General features: G+C 43.1%; 1 protein-coding gene across 1 annotated transcript in view; it reads left to right on the forward strand.

The window, feature by feature from the left end:
• Positions 1–21,016, forward strand: part of LOC137653625 (dynein axonemal heavy chain 7-like) — a 162,813-nt gene that overhangs the window by 20,855 nt on the left and 120,942 nt on the right. The window contains exons 12-20 of the mRNA XM_068387191.1: positions 6,732–6,872; positions 7,458–7,586; positions 8,167–8,280; positions 8,610–8,737; positions 18,054–18,210; positions 19,097–19,243; positions 19,496–19,711; positions 20,100–20,303; positions 20,624–20,742. Of these exons, the coding sequence (XP_068243292.1) occupies positions 6,732–6,872; positions 7,458–7,586; positions 8,167–8,280; positions 8,610–8,737; positions 18,054–18,210; positions 19,097–19,243; positions 19,496–19,711; positions 20,100–20,303; positions 20,624–20,742 (1,355 nt within the window). The remainder of the gene's footprint in view (positions 1–6,731; positions 6,873–7,457; positions 7,587–8,166; positions 8,281–8,609; positions 8,738–18,053; positions 18,211–19,096; positions 19,244–19,495; positions 19,712–20,099; positions 20,304–20,623; positions 20,743–21,016) is intronic.

A 21,016-nucleotide genomic window follows, 5' to 3' on the forward strand; every position in this document is an offset into this window, starting at 1 on the left:
CCCTGTTTACATTTTTCATTACGTGATAGATTTTGTCTTGATTTTTCCAATCCAGAAAATATCCCATTTAAAATTTGTCCATTTTAGAGTTAGCATTTGTTCCTATACAAGATACAAACCCTCATTCTTTACTATAGGAGATATTCTAGCGCGAGCTGGAAAATACGGCAGAAAACCTTAAGGTCGTTAACGACCGGGCCGGTGGTTATTCCCCCGATGGGGGTGGGGGACTGCCGGCCGGTAGCTAATGAGTACCTTCAGTCGAATTCTAGCCGTCGCAGTGGTAACACCTCTGCTCCCGGTTGTGTTTGACTGGCAGACTAGCCTTTCTTTAATAGTGTTTTTCATTAACTTTTCCTTTTTCTCTTTAAATTAGATGTGATGTCTTCTAATTTGAGGAAGTGTCCCGGGATTCCCCCGAAATCTTGTGGAACATTTATGTCTCCGCCGGAGGTCGATCCTCACTCCCTATGCCCTTCATGCAGAGGTCATAGGTGTGCTGAAGGCTCCCCCTGCCAAGTATGTAAGGAATGGTCGCCTACGCAGTGGGATAAGTTCATGAAGAGGAAGAAGAAGAAATCCAAAAAGGACTCATTACCTCCAGGTTCACCGTCGAAAGGTAAGGAGTGTCGGGCCTTTTCTTCGGCCTCTCGATCTCTTCCTTCAGACTCTTCCTTGCCTCCTTCCTCCGGGGGGAAGTTAAGGAAGAGCGGCACCATTGATTTAACTCCCATTCCCCCGGGGCAGAAGTATCAAGTTACCTCCCCCGGTGAGATAGTGTCTTCCGTCATCGGAAATAATTCTGTTACCGCTTCTCTTCCAGATAATGTGCGAACGGTATGGCCTGCCCTTGGACTTCCTGGTTCTCCTTCGGTGGAGGTGTGGAACCAGTTCCTCGTGGGCACAGTTTTACCTCAGGTCCCTTCTGTTTTGGAACCCTCGGGAGTTCCGGACCTCGCCGATATCCCATCAGCTCAATCGGCGGCCGCTGTTGTGTCAGCGGAGGTAATAACGTCAGCTCCTGCGGAGCCTGTTTCGCCCCTCGCTTGCGTTACTACGAAACAACGTCGCAAGCGTAATCATCATGATACCTCCTCCTTCTCCTCCTCCTCCTCCTCGTCCTCGTCGCCTTCGTCCTTAGAGGATAGGAGAGAGAGAGAGAAGAGGAAAAAGAGAGCTCGCTCTCCTTCACCAAGACGTTCCCGTCAGAGAGAGAGGCGACATAGGAAGAGGCGTTATCGCTCGCGTTCTTCCTCGCCTTCTTTCTCGTCACGAAATGTCTCGCCGAGAAGTGATAAGCGCTCTCGTCACAAACATAAGAGGAATACTTCCTCGCACTATCGCTCTGCCTCGCGATCATCTTCCTCTCGCGGGGAATCGCCTAAGCGCTATAAGAAGAAGAGCTCTACAAGACGTTCGCGCTCTTCTTCACGAGAGAGTTCTCTCAAGCGCCATAAGCGCTCCCGTCTGGGCGAGGTTAAATCTGATCGCGCCCAGTACGCGACCAAGCAAAGAGAACACTCTGAGCGCGATTCCTCACCTCTACATTTATTCGCGAGGAGCTCAGCTCGCGCTACGCTAGCAAGAGAGAACACTTCTCGCCGCGCCCTCGCGTTTTAGACAGATCAGCACCCATTCCCGTACTTTCTAATGAATTACGAAATATGGGCTTCGCGAGAATTTCGGAAGAAGACCCAGGGGTTCAGCCCTTCTCCTCTTCGGCTGAGAACAGAGGAGAAAGGCAAGGCCGCCGATCAACACACTCTCTTATTGAGACAGTACCGTTAGTTCGGTCACCTTCGCCTAATCCTTCAACTTCTAGGCAGGATCCTGTGCGCGCGGTACCACCAACCAGCGCTCAGCCTTCCTCTGCCTTGTCGGCAATGGAGTATGCTACCTCGCCATTACCTTCAGACATTCGGGCTTCAACCGCCCTCCCTCACGAGGAATCAGCGCGACCTGAGGATTCCTCGGAGGAACAACCATCAAAAGACTTAGAGTCCGCCTATCTGAGAGCTCTAAGAACGATGTGTAACGTCTCAGGTCTCGGAGAGTTACACTTGTCGCCTCGTCATACCGACGCTCCAGCATTGGACAGACTATGTCGTCCTCCACCAAACCCTAAGACCAGAATCGAACTTCCCTGGTCTATTCACACTGCAGGCCGTCTGAGGAAGGTCTCGCAGGCGGTCTCGGGGGAAACTAATTCCTTGAAGTCTCAAGGATCCCACAAATTGCTGCAGTTTCCTTTCTCGAGGCAAAGGCGCTTTTACAAGGTCAGAGACTCTAATCCTTCTCCTCTGACACTAGACCCCCTCACAGCAAGGCTTGCTCCAGGCTGCTCTGCAGAGAGACTCGCTTCCCTACCAGTCTCCTTTACCGCAGCAGAAGCCTCGTCAATGGAATCAGCGTCAATGTCTCTTCTAGAGGCTCTTTCCTGGTTTGACACATGGTCTGGCACAGTGGGCTACCTTGCTAGTCATGAGGACCTCTCAAACCAGAATTCCATGCAGTCCCTGCAGGAAGTCCTGGCTGCTGGGGCCAAGACAATGGACTTCCTTATGGCTACAGCCGCAACGATGTGGGGCAACTGGATTCTCAAAAGAAGGGAGTCAGTAGTCTCCAGACTGCATAGGAGCATTGGCAAATCTGAGAAATCGGACTTGAGGAACTCTAATCTTCTTCAACCTCTCCTCTTCTCTAGACAAGCAGTCTCCTCGACCCTAGAGACTTAGAGGAAGGAGACGCAGGACACTGCAATGCAAAAGGCTGCTTCCTTTCGTCCAATACAACAGCAGCCAACTCCACAACCCAAAGCAACAGTCGCAACTCCACTGCCAGCCAAGAACCTCAGCCGCCCCTCTTTTACACCCAAACCTATGGGCAGAGAAAAGTCGGCTCCTCCCAAGGCTAAAGGCAGAGGGAGGAACCCTAGACAAAAATAGGGTCTCGTCTCCCCCCTTGCAGTGCGTAGGGGGGTGCCTGCAGGGGAGTTAAGGAGGTGGAAAGCTTTGGGGGCCATGCAATGGACCATAAAGGTGCTTCGTTGGGGATATCGCATTCCCTACATAGACTTTCCTCCTCCTCTAATTCCTCCCCCGATCTCGTCCTCCCAGGTCCCTCGGGATCCCGGGAAACAGCAAGCCCTAGCTCGGGAGATTCAGAGCATGCTCCTAAAAAACGCCATTCAAGAGGTCTCCGACTCTTCCCCGGGGTTTTTCAGTCGCCTCTTTCTGGTAGAGAAAGCCTCGGGGGGTTGGAGACCAGTGATAGACCTTTAGACTTTGAACCTGTCCGTGAGGCAGACTCCATTCAAAATGGAGACAGCGGCCTCCGTGACCCAAGCGGTACGTCCAGGAGACTTTATGGCATCTGTAGACTTGAAAAATGCTTATTTCCAAGTGCCAATCCATCGCACTTCTCGGAAATTCCTTCGCTTCCTGGCTTAGGGTCGAATCTTCGAGTTCAAAGTCCTGTGCTTCGGCCTTTCGACCGCCCCACAGGTCTTTACGAAGATCTTCGAACTCATATCCTCGTGGGCACACAAACATGGGATTCGTCTGTTAAGATATCTGGTCGATTGGCTCCTCCTAGCCTCGTCCAAGGAGCTAGTTCTGGATCATCTGAGAAGACTTCTGAATCTTTGCAAGGATCTGGGGATCCTTGTAAATGCAGAGAAGTCTTGCTTAACTCCAACTCAAATATTGACCTATCTGGGTATGTCCATCAACACCCAAGCAGGGAGAGTGTTCCCGTCGGAAGACAGGCTTCGGAGACTGGATCAGTCCATCGCCCATCTCTTATCTCCACTACCACCTTCAGGCAAGTTGTGGCAGTGTCTTCTGGGCCATCTTGCCTCTCTGGAAAAACTAGTTCCAGGAGGGAGGTCGAGAATGAGAAGTCTCCAGTGGCATCTGAAGACCCCTTTGGTCTCAGAAGTCAGACTCTCCATTCAGGGCAGTGGAAGTTCCAAGTCCAGTGCGACAAGATCTTCTTTGGTGGTCTTCCAGAGAGAACACCCTAAAGGGCATTCCACTCCAAAACCCGAGTCCGAAGTTAAAACTCTTTTCGGACGCGTCGCTACAGGGATGGGGTTCCCACCTAGGTCCCAAATTAGCATCAGGAGTTTGGACACCGATAGAGAGGTCTCTCCATATAAACCACCTAGAATTATTAGCTGCCTGGAAAGGCCTAAAATTCTTTGTAGAAGACCTACACGGTCAAGAGGTGGTTCTGATGAGCGACAACTCCACAGCCGTCTCGTACATCAACAAGCAAGGGGGTACCCTGGCAAGAGATCTCTGTCTGTTGGCTGTCCAGATTTGCCAGTGGGCGGAAAGCCACAACATCTCCCTTTCAGCCAGGTTTATTCCGGGCCGGAGAAACATTGTGGCAGATCAACTGAGCAGGCATCACCAAGTGCTGAGTGGAGAATGGTCTGTGGATCCTCGAGTAGCGAAGACAGTAATAGCTTTGTGGGGTTCACCCACAATAGATCTATTCGCCACCTCTCTGAATGCGAAACTTCCCCGCTACGGATCCCCAGTTCCAGACCATCAGGCAGCAATCCAGGACGCCCTCCAACACTCCTGGGACAACCTGGACGCCTATGCCTTCCCTCCCTTTTGCCTGCTCAGAAGGGTGATCAACAAACTCAGGATCTCACGGGACTGCAAGCTAACTCTAGTAGCTCCGGCTTGGCCAAGCAAAGAGTGGTACGCAGATCTCCTTTCCCTGCTGGTTCAAGTGCCGAGGTCTCTACCTCCAGAACCCCGTCTGTTGACGCAGCCACACAGTGGCATCCCCCACGGGAGAGTTCCCTTCCTGAAACTTCACGCCTGGAGGCTGTCCAGTCTCTCCGCAGAAGCAGAGGCTTTTCAGGAAAAGTGGCTGAACACATGTCCAGGCACCTGCTTAAGTCTTCCACAAACCTCTACCAAGCAAAATGGAGAGTGTTTGCAGCTTGGTGTAGAAGGCGAGACGTGTCTCCACTCGATCCGTCTCTCCCTTTAGTCGCAGACTTCCTTGTGTACCTCAGGGAGGAGAAACTCCTGTCAATCTCTGCAATTAAGGGCTATCGTTCAGCCTTAAGCCTCATCTGCGGACTGAGAGGAGTTGACCTTTCCACCTCAGAAGAGATCTCCTTGTTGATTCGAGGTTTTGAGAGATCTTGCCCCCCAGTGGAGATTAGGCCACCACCCTGGGACGTGTCCCTGGTTTTACGCTCCTTAAAGGGCCCTTCGTATGAGCCCTTAAATAGGGCCTCTGATTTCTTCCTTACCCTTAAAACCGTCTTCCTAGTAGCGCTAGCCTCGGCAAAAAGGATTAGTGAGCTTCATGGTTTATCCTATGAAGTCTCTCATACTAGAGGATGGGGGGAAGTCTCTCTCGGCTTCGTGCCAGGCTTTGTGGCCAAAACCCAGAATCCTTCGTCTGCCGATGAGAGGTTTAAGGAGTTTCAATTTTCCAGCCTCAATAGGGTAACTCGGGATACTGACAAATTGCTACTGTGCCCAGTCAGGGCGTTAAGGAAATACCTGAAACGCACCAGACCTTTCAGACCACGTCTCCGTCATCTCTTCCTCAGTACCAACAAGGTTAAGAAGAAAATTTCTCGCAACACCATCTCTTTCTGGCTCAAGAAAGTTATTGCGAGAGCCCTTCACAGAGACTCGGAGGCAGCTCAACCCAAAGTTCATCAAGTTAGGGGAGTGGCTGCCTCGCTGGCGTTTAAGAAGAATTTCTCAGTCTCCCAAGTCTTAAGAGCTGGAGTCTGGAAGCGCCAATCTACATTTACCTCTCACTATTTATCAGATGTGACACATAGGTCTCTAAACACCTTTTCTATAGGACCTATTGTGGCAGGTCAGCAGGTGCTGTAACTACCTTTACGCCCTTTCAGGGGACAGTAGCCATTGATCGAGGATTCTAAGTTACACTAGGTTTAGAAGAACATCCATCTATCTTCTGCTCTTTCTTCTTCCTCCCGTCTGGGTATCCTAGTCTGTGACCAGTCTCGGCTGGACTCATCAATGGAAATAAGGTATGAACTCATCTGTCTCCTATCACAGGGTGTAAGTTATACTCGTTGTCACGGGGGTTCCCCTTTCAAGGTCAGGGGAACCCTTGGTATGAAAGGGTCCTGGTATTGCTCCCGACCCTCTTCATACTGAAACTTCGGTTTCTACGCATCTACAAACCTTCAGTCATGCTGGATTTGGGGATCTACAGAGAAGTTAATGGGAAATTGTTCATTTTAGAGTCTAGTCCGAGGACTATCTTCTCTAGATGTAGAGAATACTTCGTCCACCCTGACCTCAAGACTAAGTCTCCTATAGTAAAGAATGAGGGTTTGTATCTTGTGTAGGAGCAAATGACAAACTTATAAAAGAGTTTGTATTTTTCCTAACATACAAACCCGAATTCTTTACTCAAATTTCCCTCCGTCGCCACCCCCTAAGATAGTCCTAGCTAGAATCCGATTGAAGGTACTCAGTAGCTACCGGCCGGCAGTCCCCCACCCCCATCGGGGGGATAACCACCGGCCCGGTCGTTAATGACCTTGTTAAGGTTTTCTGCCGTATTTTCCAGCTCGTGCTAGAATATCTCCTATAGTAAAGAATTCGGGTTTGTATGTTAGGAAAAATACAAACTCTGTTATAAGTTTGTCATTTTTGTCATTTCAGAGCACGTACAGTAATTCTGTTGTAATTCTTTCTTGTGTTGAACAGGTGGTGTTCAAACCAACATTCCAGGAAGTGGAGAGTTCTCTCATTGCCTTGTACAGCAAGATCAAGAAGTTAAGCATGTCTGTCCCGCGCTTGGAGACCAAGCTTTTCGCAGAGTGGGAGGGCCGACAGGGGAATATATCGGTAAGCTGTTGGGTTTTGATTCTGGTTACCCCAAAAAGGGGATTACCAACTCGAGGGTCATTTAGTTGAATAGAATTTACACCTATTTAAATCTAGGGGGGGGGAATTAGTGAGCTATTTTATTTATTTATCAAATCATAAAACCTGCTTTTTAAAGGGATATGTCTACTTGCAGGATCACAAAAAAATATTGGTATATATTTTGGATTGATAACTGGTGGGGAATCTAAAAAGAGTTTTAAATGGAACAAATCTCTCTCTCTCTCTCTCTCTCTCTCTCTCTCTCTCTCTCTCTCTCTCTCTCTCTCTCTCTCTCTCTCTCTCTCTCTCTCTCTCTCTCTCTCTCTCTCCATGTATAGCCTACTGTATATGTAAATAATATTTATTCATATATAGATATATGTTTAAACACATTACATATATATATATATATATATATATATATATATATATATATATATATATATATATATATATATATATATATATATATATATATATATATATATTTATTGTATGCATAATACCAGAAAGATAGATGAATTGAAAGATAAATGTTTTAGTGCAATATTTACTTCTTTCCAGCCAGTCATCCAAGATTCTGTGGTGAAGTGCTTAAAAGAGCAGGTTCTGAAAGAGATCTCCAACTCGAACGTGCCTCCCCTCCACCATGCCACCCACTACCACAAATACAATGATCTCATCAGTGGCAAAGTGAGTAACTCCAATTATGTCACTACGTTATGTAGCTTTTGTGAAATTTGAACATAAAGCTGAATAAGACTGTTTCTTTCTTTCTTCTTGCTGAATATTACAGTGCTGCAGCTCATTGAAGATGAAGGGTGGGATAATACTTATGAATGAATGATTACATATATGCTTACACACATATGTACATACTGTACATATTGATTTTTCACAGCATGGAGTCTCCTCCCCTATGAGGAGGTGGCTCAAGAAAAAAAATCACCGTGTGTGTATGTATGTGTGTCTACATACACGTATATGTACACCACAAACACATTCACATATATTATATATATATATATATATATATATATATATACAATACTGTATGTATACAGAATATGTGCATATATATATATATATTTGTAAAAAAAAAAAAACATGAACTGTTAAACTTCTCACAGATCCTCTGTTGTATATTCCAGAAATATTTGACAAATTTAGTTATGTTTTCCAAAATGATGACAATAACAGGATTACAGTATTATGTTACTTTGTTTAACACATGTTATCATAATTGCAACTGAACCACCATTCCTATTTCTAGGCTGAAGAAGATGTCCAAGAGTTCATGGCTGGTGATCATCCTTTCGACGCCTATGTACAGAAACTGGTTGAGTTTACGGAACTTAGAGCCGATATTTTGCATTCGTCTGAACAAGTAATGGAACATTCATGCCTTTACATTTTTTCAATTTACTTTGTAGCCTAATTGCTGTTGTAGTTATAGATTGACTGAAAAATAAACACCACTTGTCTGGTTTTTATTTGAATTACATTCAAAGAAGATATAATCTGTGCATTTGTATCTGTTTAGAGTCATGCATGTTTTTGCTATAACAAAACCGCATTGCCCAAAATCAATATATTTTACTCAAAAGACAAACTGAACTTCCTCTGATTTTAAACTACTCAATCATAAGAAATAACAAAATTCCGATACATATTGTACATTTTATTCCTCCCCTCATAATAACTGCCCTTCTTCAGGCGGTGGAGTTGGGTCCTTACGAGGTTCACTGCGAAGCCCTGGTCGCTGCCCTTGTGAAGAGAGTGACTAACCTCCGGAGGGAGATGCTGATGCATCTCCATCACCAGTATTGCACAACTGCTGAAACGTAATTAACTTGTTTGATTATTTGTTCATTTACTAATTTTCAAGTTATTTATTCATTGTATAGATTTTTTTACCTATTTATTTGTTCATTTACTAATTTTCTAGTTATTTATTTACTGTATAAATTTTTTTGCATATTTATTTGTTAATTTATTAATTTTCAAATAATGATATAAATTTATTTTCTTGTTTATTTGTTCATTTCATATTCATTTATATGTTTTCATATTGGTTTATCTACTCATTTATTTATTCATTCATTTATTTATTTACTTATGTATTTATCCATTTGTTTATTTATTATTTCATTTCTTTTTTATTTATTAATTTGTTTGTTTACTATTTCATTTATTTACTCATTTATTGATTAATATCTACTATTCGATACTCATTTATTTGTTTCTATATTTATTTGTTTATCTAATCATCTGATATGCACCAATCTTCAATTAAGCATAATTTTTAAATATTTAACTTAGCCGGTGAATATATAATAGCTGCTGCTCCAGCGGCTCGACAGAAAACACACACAAAAACTCGCGAGCGATCGCTATGAAGGTTGCGGGTGTGCCCACCAGCGCCAACTATCGGCCAGATACCGAATATACATGTAAACAGACCCAATTTTTTCTCTGTCGGCCTTAACGACAAGACGTATCAATACTCGCTGTATAACCTGGAGTTTTCTCAACATATTTGGTGAAGTACTTCCTTTTGGTTTGAGCTTTCGCAGTGCAGGTGTTTTATCTTCAACTTAAATCTTGAACTCGTTTTTGGATAGATTTAATTTTTGATGACTTTGGATTGTTATTTTTTTTGGACTTTCTTTGACTTTTAAATGGCCGACCCTTCCCTTAGTACGGAAGTGTGTTTTAGGCTTTTAGCAATTATCTTATCACGTTATAAATTAATTATAGATTTTCCTCTATATATTTTATATCTCAACCGCCTTTATTAGGCCTCTTCGATTAGCTTTCCATTTATAATAAACATCAAGATAAATTTTTTATGATTTGTTTATATGCGACCTTTCCTGAGAGTAGGCGGTCCTAACTTGGAAACCGAAGTTAAACAACGTTGAGCCCTTTCAATCGTAAATAACTTTTACAGAGCAAATGATTTAAAACTTATTAAATGAATATTTTTTTTAGTAGATATTTTATGAAAGATTTTCTTTGAATAGTCTTCGTACTGTTTCAAAGATGAACTAACGTTTAGTTTATTTATGCTACGCAGTTTGCGCTCTATCGTTACGATAGAGAGAGAGAGTATCACGGTTTCACTTTGCAGAAAGAGTAAATCGATTCTGACGTTTTGTTCATTCTTCTTTCAAAGCTTAAATGTTTTAAATACTATTTTAAAGGAACTTTTTAATTGAAAAACCTTTCAGTTTTTTCCTTTGGTCAAATAACCTGTTTATTGACGAAAGGTAAGTGGGCTCTTCTCTTCGGTGCTAAATCAAGAGAGAGAGAGAGAGAGAGATAGAGACGGAGAGAGAGAGAGGAGAGAGAACGTTCCGATCTTTATTCTCGTCCCAAGCGAGTAACGTTGTTCTCGAGTCAGCTTTTTACTCTCGTCCCTAGTCTCTGTACGGGGAGAAAGGATAAAACGTTTTTAGTTTTTATTCTCGTCCCAAGGCACTGTACGGTGAGAGATTGAAAACGTAGTTTTGAATGAACTAGTGTTTAGTCTCCTTCCCAGCCACTGATCTTTTTATCTTAAAATATGTTTACTGTTTTTTGGCTTGTATTAATGTGCTTACATTATACGACTGATTTCGCAATTATAACCTTTTGATGAGGGTAGAATTGCGTGCTTCAGGTAGAAATCAGTTTTATTCATACCTAATGTGAATTGTTAAAAAATTCGATTTCAGTGAAATAAGTGCAAAACAGAAAATCGTAGTGATAAAGTGATACTGTATTGCGCAAAGTGTTATCAGTGTTGCGACCGAGGGTTCGTCTGTTCGTGCCTGTCGTTCGCCTAGTCCGAGACCTCTTGCAAGCTCCCAAGCCCAGGGGAGAAGTAATGTCGTACGACTTATGGGTTCGAGAGGCCTTGATCAGCGAACAGACGTTCCCTCTATGGTATCAGGCGTATCTCACCAAGATCGCCCCTACCATAAGACGAGAGAGACGATTTTCTCCTCGTCATCCGAAGGCTTTTCGCATAAGAAACCGTGGAACAAGGTTTCGAGGCCCTTTAAGCGAAAGTCAGTCCTTTCAGGACAGGTCCAGCGTCCTGGTTTTAACTATTAGGACAGCTCTGACCCTATGCAGTCATCGGAAGACTGCTCGCCGCCTAAACAAAAGCGTAACACAGGCTCCGAGAGTCTTTTTGTAGGCAAGATTTTGCAGTCACAGACGTTACCCTCGTCTCTTACCGCAACCATTCCTGTTGATCCTAAATGGGTTGTACGGCAAGACATGCAGAATAAGCTTGCCTCTCTTATGGAAGACTATTCTGCCGATAAGGTTCACGTTGATCCTAGCCGTTTATCTCATCGAGATCCTGGCCTTCAGCCTAAACGAACCTTTGTGCGTCCTGTTGACGTTGGCGTAGCTAAGTCACGTCAGTCACGATATGTAGAGCCTCACTCGATGCGGTCACGTGTTGACTTTCAGCCGCATTTGGACGTTAGGCCGCTTCCTAATGCTCCTGTTGACGTTCAGGACGTTCGCCAACCAGCGGAGTTGACTTGTTTTGACGCTGAGCGTCAACTACCGCAGTCTAGAGTTGTTTTGACTGCTCAGACTAGGCAGTCAAAACAGTCTCGAGTGGACGCCGAGCGTCCTCCCGCACCTGTTGTTGTTGACAGTTCACAGACTGTTAAGCAGTTACATGACGTTGCGTCCTGGTCCGCTACTAATGCACCAGTGCGTGTGGACTCTGCTTGTAAAGCATTGCCACCACGGTAGGTCTCTCCCTTGCTTGAGACTCGGCTATTGTCGGACAAGGTTCCTTCAGATGAGGAAGTTGCTGTTCCCCCTCCTACTGATATTCCCTTGAGGACTCTGTCAGACGGAGAGGAGCCTAAAGCTGCTTAGCCCTCTATGGACTTTAAATAAATCATGCTGATTTTTAAGGATCTTTGTCCGGATCTTTTTGTAACTGCTGCTCCTCGTTCGCCTAAACGTCAGAGTTTACAGTAGGCCTAGCTACTTCGAAGCCGTTGTTTTATAAGCTAATGCTCTCTCGCTCTTCTAAGAGAGCTTTACGTTTTCTAGGCGACTGGTTTATCACCAGGAGGAGTTTGGGGGAGACAGCCTTTGCTTTCCCTACTTTTAAGCTGGCTTATAGAGCGAGAGTCTGATATGACACGAGAGAAGTTCTCGGCTTGGGAGTTCCTGCCTCTGCCCAGATAGACTTCTCAAACCTCATAGACTCTCCCTGGCGCCTGGCCATGAGACGCTCCAAGATTTTATGGTCGACTTCAGAGCTATTTTCGAGCGTTTGAAGTTTTGCTGTACAATTATGTCATGCATAAACAAGGCTTTCAGGGATGGCTCCAATGATCTGACAGCCACGTTCTCTGCAGGAACAAGTCCCTCAGGGATGGCTCCAATGATCTGGCAGCCATGTTCACTGCAGGAGTACGTAAGAGGCAAGTGCGCTCAATGTGTTCTTTGTCAAGACAAACTTCACGATGAAGTCTACCAGGCTGTCTTGACAGCATTAATGGAAGGCGACTGGATGGTCTCTCTCGACCTTCAGGAGGCATACTTCCACATTCCTATACACCCGGATTCCCAACGTTTCTGAGGTTTGTTTACAGGAATGTGGGGTACCAGTTTCGAGCCCTGTGCTTTAGCCTCAGTCCTGCTCCTCTCGTGTTTACGAGGCTCATGAGGAATGTGGCAAAATCCCTCCATCTATCGGGGATCCGAGCCTCCCTGTACTTGGACGACTGGCTTCTCAGAGCATCGTCCAGTCTTCGCTGTCTGCAGGATCTACATTGGACGTTGAGTCTGGCCAGGAAGTTGGGACTTTTGGTCAACCTAAAAGTCCCAACTGATCCCATCCCAGATTATTCTATATTTGGGGATGGAGATTTGCAGTCCAGTTTTTTTCGGGCTTTTCCGTCTGCCACCGAATAGAACAGGCCCTGCTCGAAGTCCAACTAATGCTGAAAAGAAAACGTTTGTTCAGTCAGGAGTTGGAACAGTCTCGTAGGGACTCTCTCATCCCTGGAGCAGTTTGTCTCACTAGGGAGACTACACCTTCTGCCTCTCCGGTTCCATCTAGCCTCTCACTGGAACTAGGACAAGACGTTAGAGACGGTATCATTCCCAGTCTCTGAACCAGTAAAGGCATGCCTGAAATGGTGGGACAGCAATATCAGTCTGAGAGAGGGACTATCCCTAGCAGTCAAGAACCCAAACCACGTGTTGTTCTCAGACGCGTCGGATTTGGGTTGGGGTGCGACCCTGGACGGTCGGGAATGCTCGGGTCTGTGGACCTCAAGTCAGAAGAGCATGCACATCAACGGCAAGGAGCTATTAGCAGTCCACTTGGCCTTGATGATATTCGAAAGCTTCTTCGAAACTAAGTGGTAGAGGTCAACTCAGACAACACCACAACTTTGGCGTACATCTCCAAGCAAGGAGGCATACACTCCTTCACGCTGCTCGAGATCGCAAGGGACCTTCTCTTATGGTCAAGAAATCGAGGCATCTCCCTGTTGACGAGATTCATCCAGGGGGACTTGAACGTCTTGGCAGACTGTCTCAGTCGGAGGGGTCAGGTGATACCCACGGAATGGACCCTCCACAAGGACGTGGGCAAGAGTCTTTGGGCTACTTGGGGTCAACCCACCATAGACCTCTTTGCCTCCTCGTTGACCAAAAGGTTACCAATCTATTGCTCTCCAGTCCTAGATACAGAAGCAATCCACATAGACGCGTTTCTACTGGATTGGTCTCTTTTGGACTTATATGCATTCCCACCATTCAAGATAGTCAACAAGGTACTGCAGAAGTTCGCCTCTCACGAAGGGACAAGGTTGACGTTGGTTGCTACCCTCTGGCCCGCGAGAGAGTGGTTCACCGAGGTACTTCAATGGCTGGTAGACTTTCCAAGAAGTCTTCCTCTAAGGGTAGATCTGTTACGTCAGCCCCACGTAAAAAATGTCCATCAAAGCCTCCCCGCTCTTCGTCTGACTTCCTTCAGACTATCGAAAGACTCTCAAGAGCTCGAGGCTTTTCGAAGGAGGCAGCCAGTGCGATTGCAAGAGCGAGGAGAGCTTCTACCATTAGAGTATACCAGTCGAAGTGGGAAGTCTTTCGAGACTGGTGCAAGTCAGCATCTGTGTCCTCGTCCAGTACCTCTGTAGCCCAAATCGCAGATTTTCTTTTACATCTGAGAAAGGTTCGCTCCCTTTCAGCTCCCACAATTAAGGGCTACAGGAGCATGTTGGCTTCGGTCTTTCGACATAGAGGCTTAGATCTTTCCAACAATAAAGATCTCCAAGATCTCCTTAAGTCTTTCGAGACCTCTAAGGAACGTCGTTTGGCAACTCCTGGATGGAACTTAGACGTGGTCATAAGGTTCCTCATGTCAGACAGGTTTGAGCCATTACATTCAGCCTCCCTGAAGGATCTCACCCTCAAGACACTTTTCCTAGTGTGCTTGGCTTCGGCTAAAAGGGTCAGTGAACTTCATGCCTTCAGTAAGAACATCGGTTTTTTCTACAGAAAAAGCCACTTGTTCACTTCAACTTGGTTTCCTGGCCAAAAATGAACTGCCTTCTCGTCCTTGGCCTAAATCTTTTGATATTCCTTGCTTATCAGAGATCGTAGGCAACGAACTGGAAAGAGTATTATGTCCTGTTAGAGCTCTCAAGTTCTATTTAGCTCGTACTAAGTCATTACGAGGTAAATCTGAGGCATTAGGGTGCTCAGTTAAAAACCATCATTGCCTATGTCAAAGAATGCTTTGTCATATTTTATCAGATTTTTTAATACGAGAAGCTCATTCTCACTTGAATGAGAAAGACCGATGTTTGCTTAAGGTTAAGACGCACGAAGTTAGAGCTATAGCAACCTCCGTGGCCTTCAAGCAAAATAAATCTCTGCAAAGTATTATGGACGCGACTTTTTGGAGAAGCAAGTCAGTGTTCGCGTCTTTTTACTTAAAAGATGTCCAGACTCTTTACGAGCAGGGACGTGCAGAAGGGGGGAGCTAGGGGTGCCCAAGCACCTGCCCCTTTTGCTACTGTATTAAAAGTGCCCTTTTGAGAGGGATGTATTATAGGCTGGCTGCCTATCTGTCAATGATAATGATAATAATAATAATAGTAATAATAATAATAATAATAATAACAATAATAATAATAATTATTATTATTATTATTATTATTATTATTATTATTATTATTATTATCATTATCATTATTATTAACTCTTGGTTTGAGTATTCACCTCAGAAAGATGCCATGTTCTGCTTCAGCTGTCGTCTGTTTTTGAATGAGGAAAAGTACAGGGGCCGAGTAGCTTGGAAATCAGAGGGCATAAGCCGTTGGAGGACAGCTTCAGAGAAAATAAAGGAGCATGCTAGTTCAGAATCTCACATGATTGGTAGGGTTCCAAAGTCAAGCATTAGATATTGCTATAGAAACAGCTTATCACGAAGTACAAGCTGCTAGAGACAAAGAGAAGCAGAGAAACAGAAATGTTATGTAGGTTGATATCCATTACTGTATACTTGGTAAGACATTGTTTAGCAAGTATGACAATGTAGTTAAATTGCACCTGGATGTAATAAAAAAAAAATAAGAAATAATGAAAAGATCCCAAGTGTCATAGCTTTCAAATAACATAGATGATATGCGTGGACAAGGATATGATGGGGCAGCAAATATGAGTGGAATATACAATGGATTACAGTCAAGACTCCAAAGGCACTCTATGTACACTGCCATCCACACAGCCTTAATTTAGTATTAGTCGAAAGTGCAAAATCAAGTATTCAGTTTGTAACTTTTTTCAGTTTTGTGGAGAAACTGTATGCTTTTATTGCTAAATCTTGAAAATGGCATACTGCTTTCATGGAGATCCAGAAAGCAATGTATCCAGAAGACTGCCCACTTCAACTTAAGAAGCTATCAGATACAAGATGGGCTTACAGAGATTCGGCTCTTAGAACTATGAGGAAGGTCATCTCAGCTCTGAAGCAATTTTTAGAAGAGATAGTGCAAAATATCCTCCTGATGCATCAGCAGGGGATGCCTCAATATTGCTGCAAAGTATTAACTTTGAATTTCTTGTTTGTCTTGAGACTGCCACCCCAGTTTTTCAAGAAACTGCCAATGCCTCTAATGCCCTACAACAGAAAGACTTTGATTTGGCTGCCTCCTATAGAATTGTGGAGGGAGTGCTACAAAGTTTGAGAGAATTAAGAAATGATGGAAGTTTCAGATTTTTACAAATGTTAAAGAGAGCTGAATCCATGGCCATCGACCTCCCCTCTGGGATTCCTGGACAAGGCAGAAGAAGAAAAATGCCTGAAAGATACAAGTACAGTGCTACATCTGCTACCGAGGACCAACAATACCAATCCTTGGATGAGTTCTACCATATGAGAGTATTTTATGTGTTTTTAGATACAATATCACGAGAGCTAAAATGAAGATTGAAATAGGTGGAGACAACACAACGTGGAGTATCCTAAATGCCTTTCATTGTATGATAGTCCAAGATAACTGGAAAAAACCTGTGAATGAAGAGGCATTCGAGTCATTGCAAAAATTATGCCAGTTTTATGTTTGAAGAAGTGGACAAGCTACGGTTGGAATAAAAGATCTTCTATTCCTCATTTCCTTGCCTGCCACAGACCAATGCAGCTACAATGCTCAACCTGATGAAAGAAAACAATGTCTAGGAGATTTTGCCTTTTATGCTTAAACTCTTAACAATTTATGCCACTCTAAGCGTCACAACTGCAACAGAGGAAAGGACCTCCTCCAAACTCAAGCTGGTGAAGACAAAGCTACTCAGCCTGTCTAGTGAGGAGAGGTTATCTGATCTTTTGTTGCTAGCAGTTGAAAAGAATATCACAATCAACAACAGTGAAGTTATCAGCATATTGAAAGAAATGGCACACAGAAGGGTTCTCTTATAAATATACATTGATAAGGTCTGGTTATTAGCCAAGTTTATTGATCATACTGATTGATTTTCTTTGTCATTTATATAAAAGTAATATATATAATTTTCCTTTTGTTAAATTTCCTCGTTCTACTGGTAGTCAGTACTGTAGATTTTATGTTCATAAAAAACATTAGCCCAATGATACCTATATCAGTCATGTTTATCTCTTTCTTGAAATATTAATGGCTATTTTAAATAAATTTTAAAGAATATTGAGCCGGTATATATTTAGCCTCATTCATTTCTATATTTTTGCCCCTTTTTTCACTTAAGCACCTGCCCTGAAAAAGTTCTCTGCACGTCCCTGTTTACGAGGACTGCTACACACTGGGTCCATTCGTTGCAGCGAGTGCAGTAGTGGGTGAGGGTTCTACCACTACATTACCCTAATTCCAATATCCTTTTTAATCTGTCTCTTGAAATGTTTTTTAATATTGTTTTTTGGGTTGTACGGAAGGCTAAGAAGCCTTTCGCATCCTGGTTGATTTGGCGGGTGGTCAAAGTCATTTCTTGAGAGCGCCCAGATTAGGGGTTTGATGAGGTCCTGTTGTATGGGTTGCAGCCCTTAATACTTCAGCTCCTGGGAGTCTTTCAGCATCCTAAGAGGATCGCTGGGCTTCGTGAGGAAGACAGACTAATAAGGCAGAGTAATCGTCTAAGTCAACTTCCTTACCAGGTACCTTTATATATTTGGGTTTTGTTATGATATAACTGTCAAAAACTCTAAGCATATACGCTGTAAACTTAATTAACTCTGGTCTCTACCCACCACCATGGGTGTGAATCAGCTATTATATATTCACCGGCTAAGTTAAATATTTAAAAATGATATTTTAATTATAAAATAAATTTTTGAATATACTTACCCGGTGAATATATAAATTAAAGGCCCCCCCTTCCTCCCCGATAGAGACCCAGCGGGATGAGAAAAATTGGGTCTGTTTACATGTATATTCGGTATCTGGCCGATAGTTGGCGCTGGTGGGCACACCCGCAACCTTCATAGCGATCGCTCGCGAGTTTTTGTGTGTGTTTTCTGTCGAGCCGCTGGAGCAGCAGCTATTATATATTCACCGGGTAAGTATATTCAAAAATTTATTTTATAATTAAAATATCATTTTATGATATATGAGAGTGATTAAGCTCAATTCTATTCTCTCAATTTTCCAGATTATGCAATGAGCTGAAGGTAATTACCGAGCGAGCTCTCAGCACACCTGGAGATACGCTGGAACTCATGGAGCACAAAGCTTACATGGAAGACGTCATGGAGAACCAGCTCCAACTGCTGGAAGACCGTGTCTGGGGCCTTCATACTCAGCTTCAGGTGAGAACCCTGAAGCAGCCTTTCTCTTTTGGGGGTAATGTAAAGTAGCATTTAACCCATAAATTGACTTATCTCTCTTTGGAGGCAATGGGAACCATGAATTGACTTGTGTCTTTTTGGACAATGGAACTATAAATTAACTTGCTCTCTTTTTGGGGCAGTGGAACTATTGACTTGTCACTTTTTTGGGGGGGGGAGTGCAGTGGAAACATGAATTGATTGACTTGTCTCTTTCTTTGGGTAATGGGAACTAAGAACTTGGTATTCTCTTTTTGGAGTATTAGAAACTATGAATTGTCTTTTCAATTTTTAGGGTTGCAGATAACCAGGAATTGATTAATCTCTTCTTTTGGGCAATGGGAGCCATTAATTGGAGGAGTGAATTAACTGGTCTCCTTTTAGGGTAGTGAGAACCATGAAAGGCGAGCCTTGAAAGGCAAGCCATGAATAAACGCTGAATGTTTCTGACTTAGTGTATCATAGAATAACTCTTCTCGTTTTGAAAAAAACATTATGAATTTACCTCCCTTTTATGAAAGGCAAACCTTGAATTTGCATTATTTCTAGGAAGGGTAAACTATAAATTAACCCCTCACGGTTTTAGACTTGGTATACTTTGAAATAACTCTTCTCGTTATGGACATAGCAAACCAGTTGACTATTAATTTTCTTTATGCATTTACCAAACCATGAATTAGCCTCTCTTTTTGGCAATACATTTGAAAAATTTACATTCACACTTCTGAATCCTGTAAAATTTGAGGCTTAAGCTTTGCCCATGTCAACTGCAATGTAATTCAAGTTTCTTCTCTCTCTCTCTCTCTCTCTCTCTCTCTCTCTCTCTCTCTCTCTCTCTCTCTCTCTCTCTCTCTCTCTTTCTTTGTAGTTTTTGGCAGAGAATATGTCTCTCAGCTCAGAGGAGTGTAACGACGCTGTCCAGCCCCTCGCTTGGTTCATCAGACTTCCTGAAGTTTTTCGACTTCACCTTCAGATCATCACAGAGAAAAGAGCGGAATATGAAGCAAATCTCAAAGTGAGGAGGACGAGAATTTTAACCTGTTTAAAGATACATTAGTTTTATGGTAATGCATATTGATGAAAAAGTTGACATATCAGAAAAACTTATAAGAATTTTTCTAAAATCCATCATCATTTTATTATATTTATATACTGTAATTGTTTCTGAGTTTCCCAATATCTCAAATAATTTCTACATTTATAACAATTGATATCAATCTAAATCCATCAATGACTAATGCAGAATATCTTTTTCCAATGCACTCAGGAAAGAAGAGAGAAGTTCCAGGAGGAACTGGCCGAATATGCTGTGCAGCTGGAAGACTTCCAGACCCTTGGAGACCATAATGAAATTCATGAGTACCTCCGTCGAGCAAAGGCCCTCCACGCTCGTCTGGATCATGCGGCCAATTATACTGACCAGATCAACAAAGAAGAAGAAGCCCTCTCTTGGAATTCAACGCATTATCCTTTGAGGAAGCAGGCAATTCTCCCTTGTTTTCTATCTGTTTAATCATTGCTATTTTTTTATTATTCATTTTCATTATCTCTCTCTCTCTCTCTCTCTCTCTCTCTCTCTCTCTCTCTCTCTCTCTCTCTCTCTCTCTCTCTCTCTCTCTCTCTCTCTCTCTCTCTTACATGATTTTAATCAGCCTAATCCATTTTATGAGTGCTTTCCTATATCTTCAACACTATAAAACTACAGTCCTCTAGATTTAAAAATATGCAGAAGAACTTCTAATTATTTTCCAGCCATTTTTCTATAACTGTCCTATTATAAAGATGGCATTAACTTTACCTATCCCACTAATGAACCCATCTCAGAAACCTCCCATCTCAAATACTAAATTGACTCGAGATACTATTTTCAGATATCAGACCGTCTGGCTCCTTTCCTGAAACTCTACGAAGTAGGCTGTGAATGGTCTGACCGCTTGGAAGAATGGCTTCACTCTCCAGTGGGTACCCACGACCCTGATGTCATAGCTCAGGAGGTTGCTGGCACTTGGAGAATAGTTTATAAACTAGAGAAAGGTCTGGGAGACATTCCAGCGGCTAAGAACCTTGTTATTGCTGTAAGTAATGCTTGAGCCATGTTTTGTAACAATATGTTACTGTATACTATAAGAAAATTTTTGTCTTTATTTCATTAGAAACCTTTTTCATTTTTCATGCTTATTTTACTATGTAAAAAAATTAGTTAATATATAGCTTTGTCATGAAAGCAGGCAGCTTTGTGAGTATTTCCTTCAATGGGTGCACATTTAAAAGTAATAATTTGTTCATTCCAACTTTATTTTCTAAACTGGAAAGGCTGTTGCTCCCTAAATTTTCCAGACCCCAACATATTTGATTGAGTTTTGATATAGTTATTAGAACTTCCTTCCCCTTATAGGTTCGACAACGAATCGAAAGTTTCCGTGAAAACTTGCCTTTGGTCCAGACACTTGGTAACCCAGGACTGAAAGAGAGACATTGGGAGAAGATCTCAGAGGTGGTCGGATATCCTCTCAGGTCAGTTAACATAAGATCTGTTAAATAACTTCTGTATATCATCTCAGGTCAGTTTGTTCAAGAACTGCAAGGTTGGATAACCTCTATACTGTTTGTTGGCATCAATGACCTTCGATGTCAGGATGCCAGAGAACTCCAAATCAATCAATCAATCAATCTAGACTGTTTGTCTCAGATTTTGGAGGACTCTGTAGGGTTACCTCTCATGTCTACTGCATAAGATCTCCTTAGATCTTAGGTCATCTTACCTAAGATCTCTAGTGGAACTATTCAT

Source organism: Palaemon carinicauda, chromosome 14 (genome assembly GCF_036898095.1).
Source record: "Palaemon carinicauda isolate YSFRI2023 chromosome 14, ASM3689809v2, whole genome shotgun sequence".
NCBI lineage: Eukaryota > Metazoa > Arthropoda > Malacostraca > Decapoda > Palaemonidae > Palaemon > Palaemon carinicauda.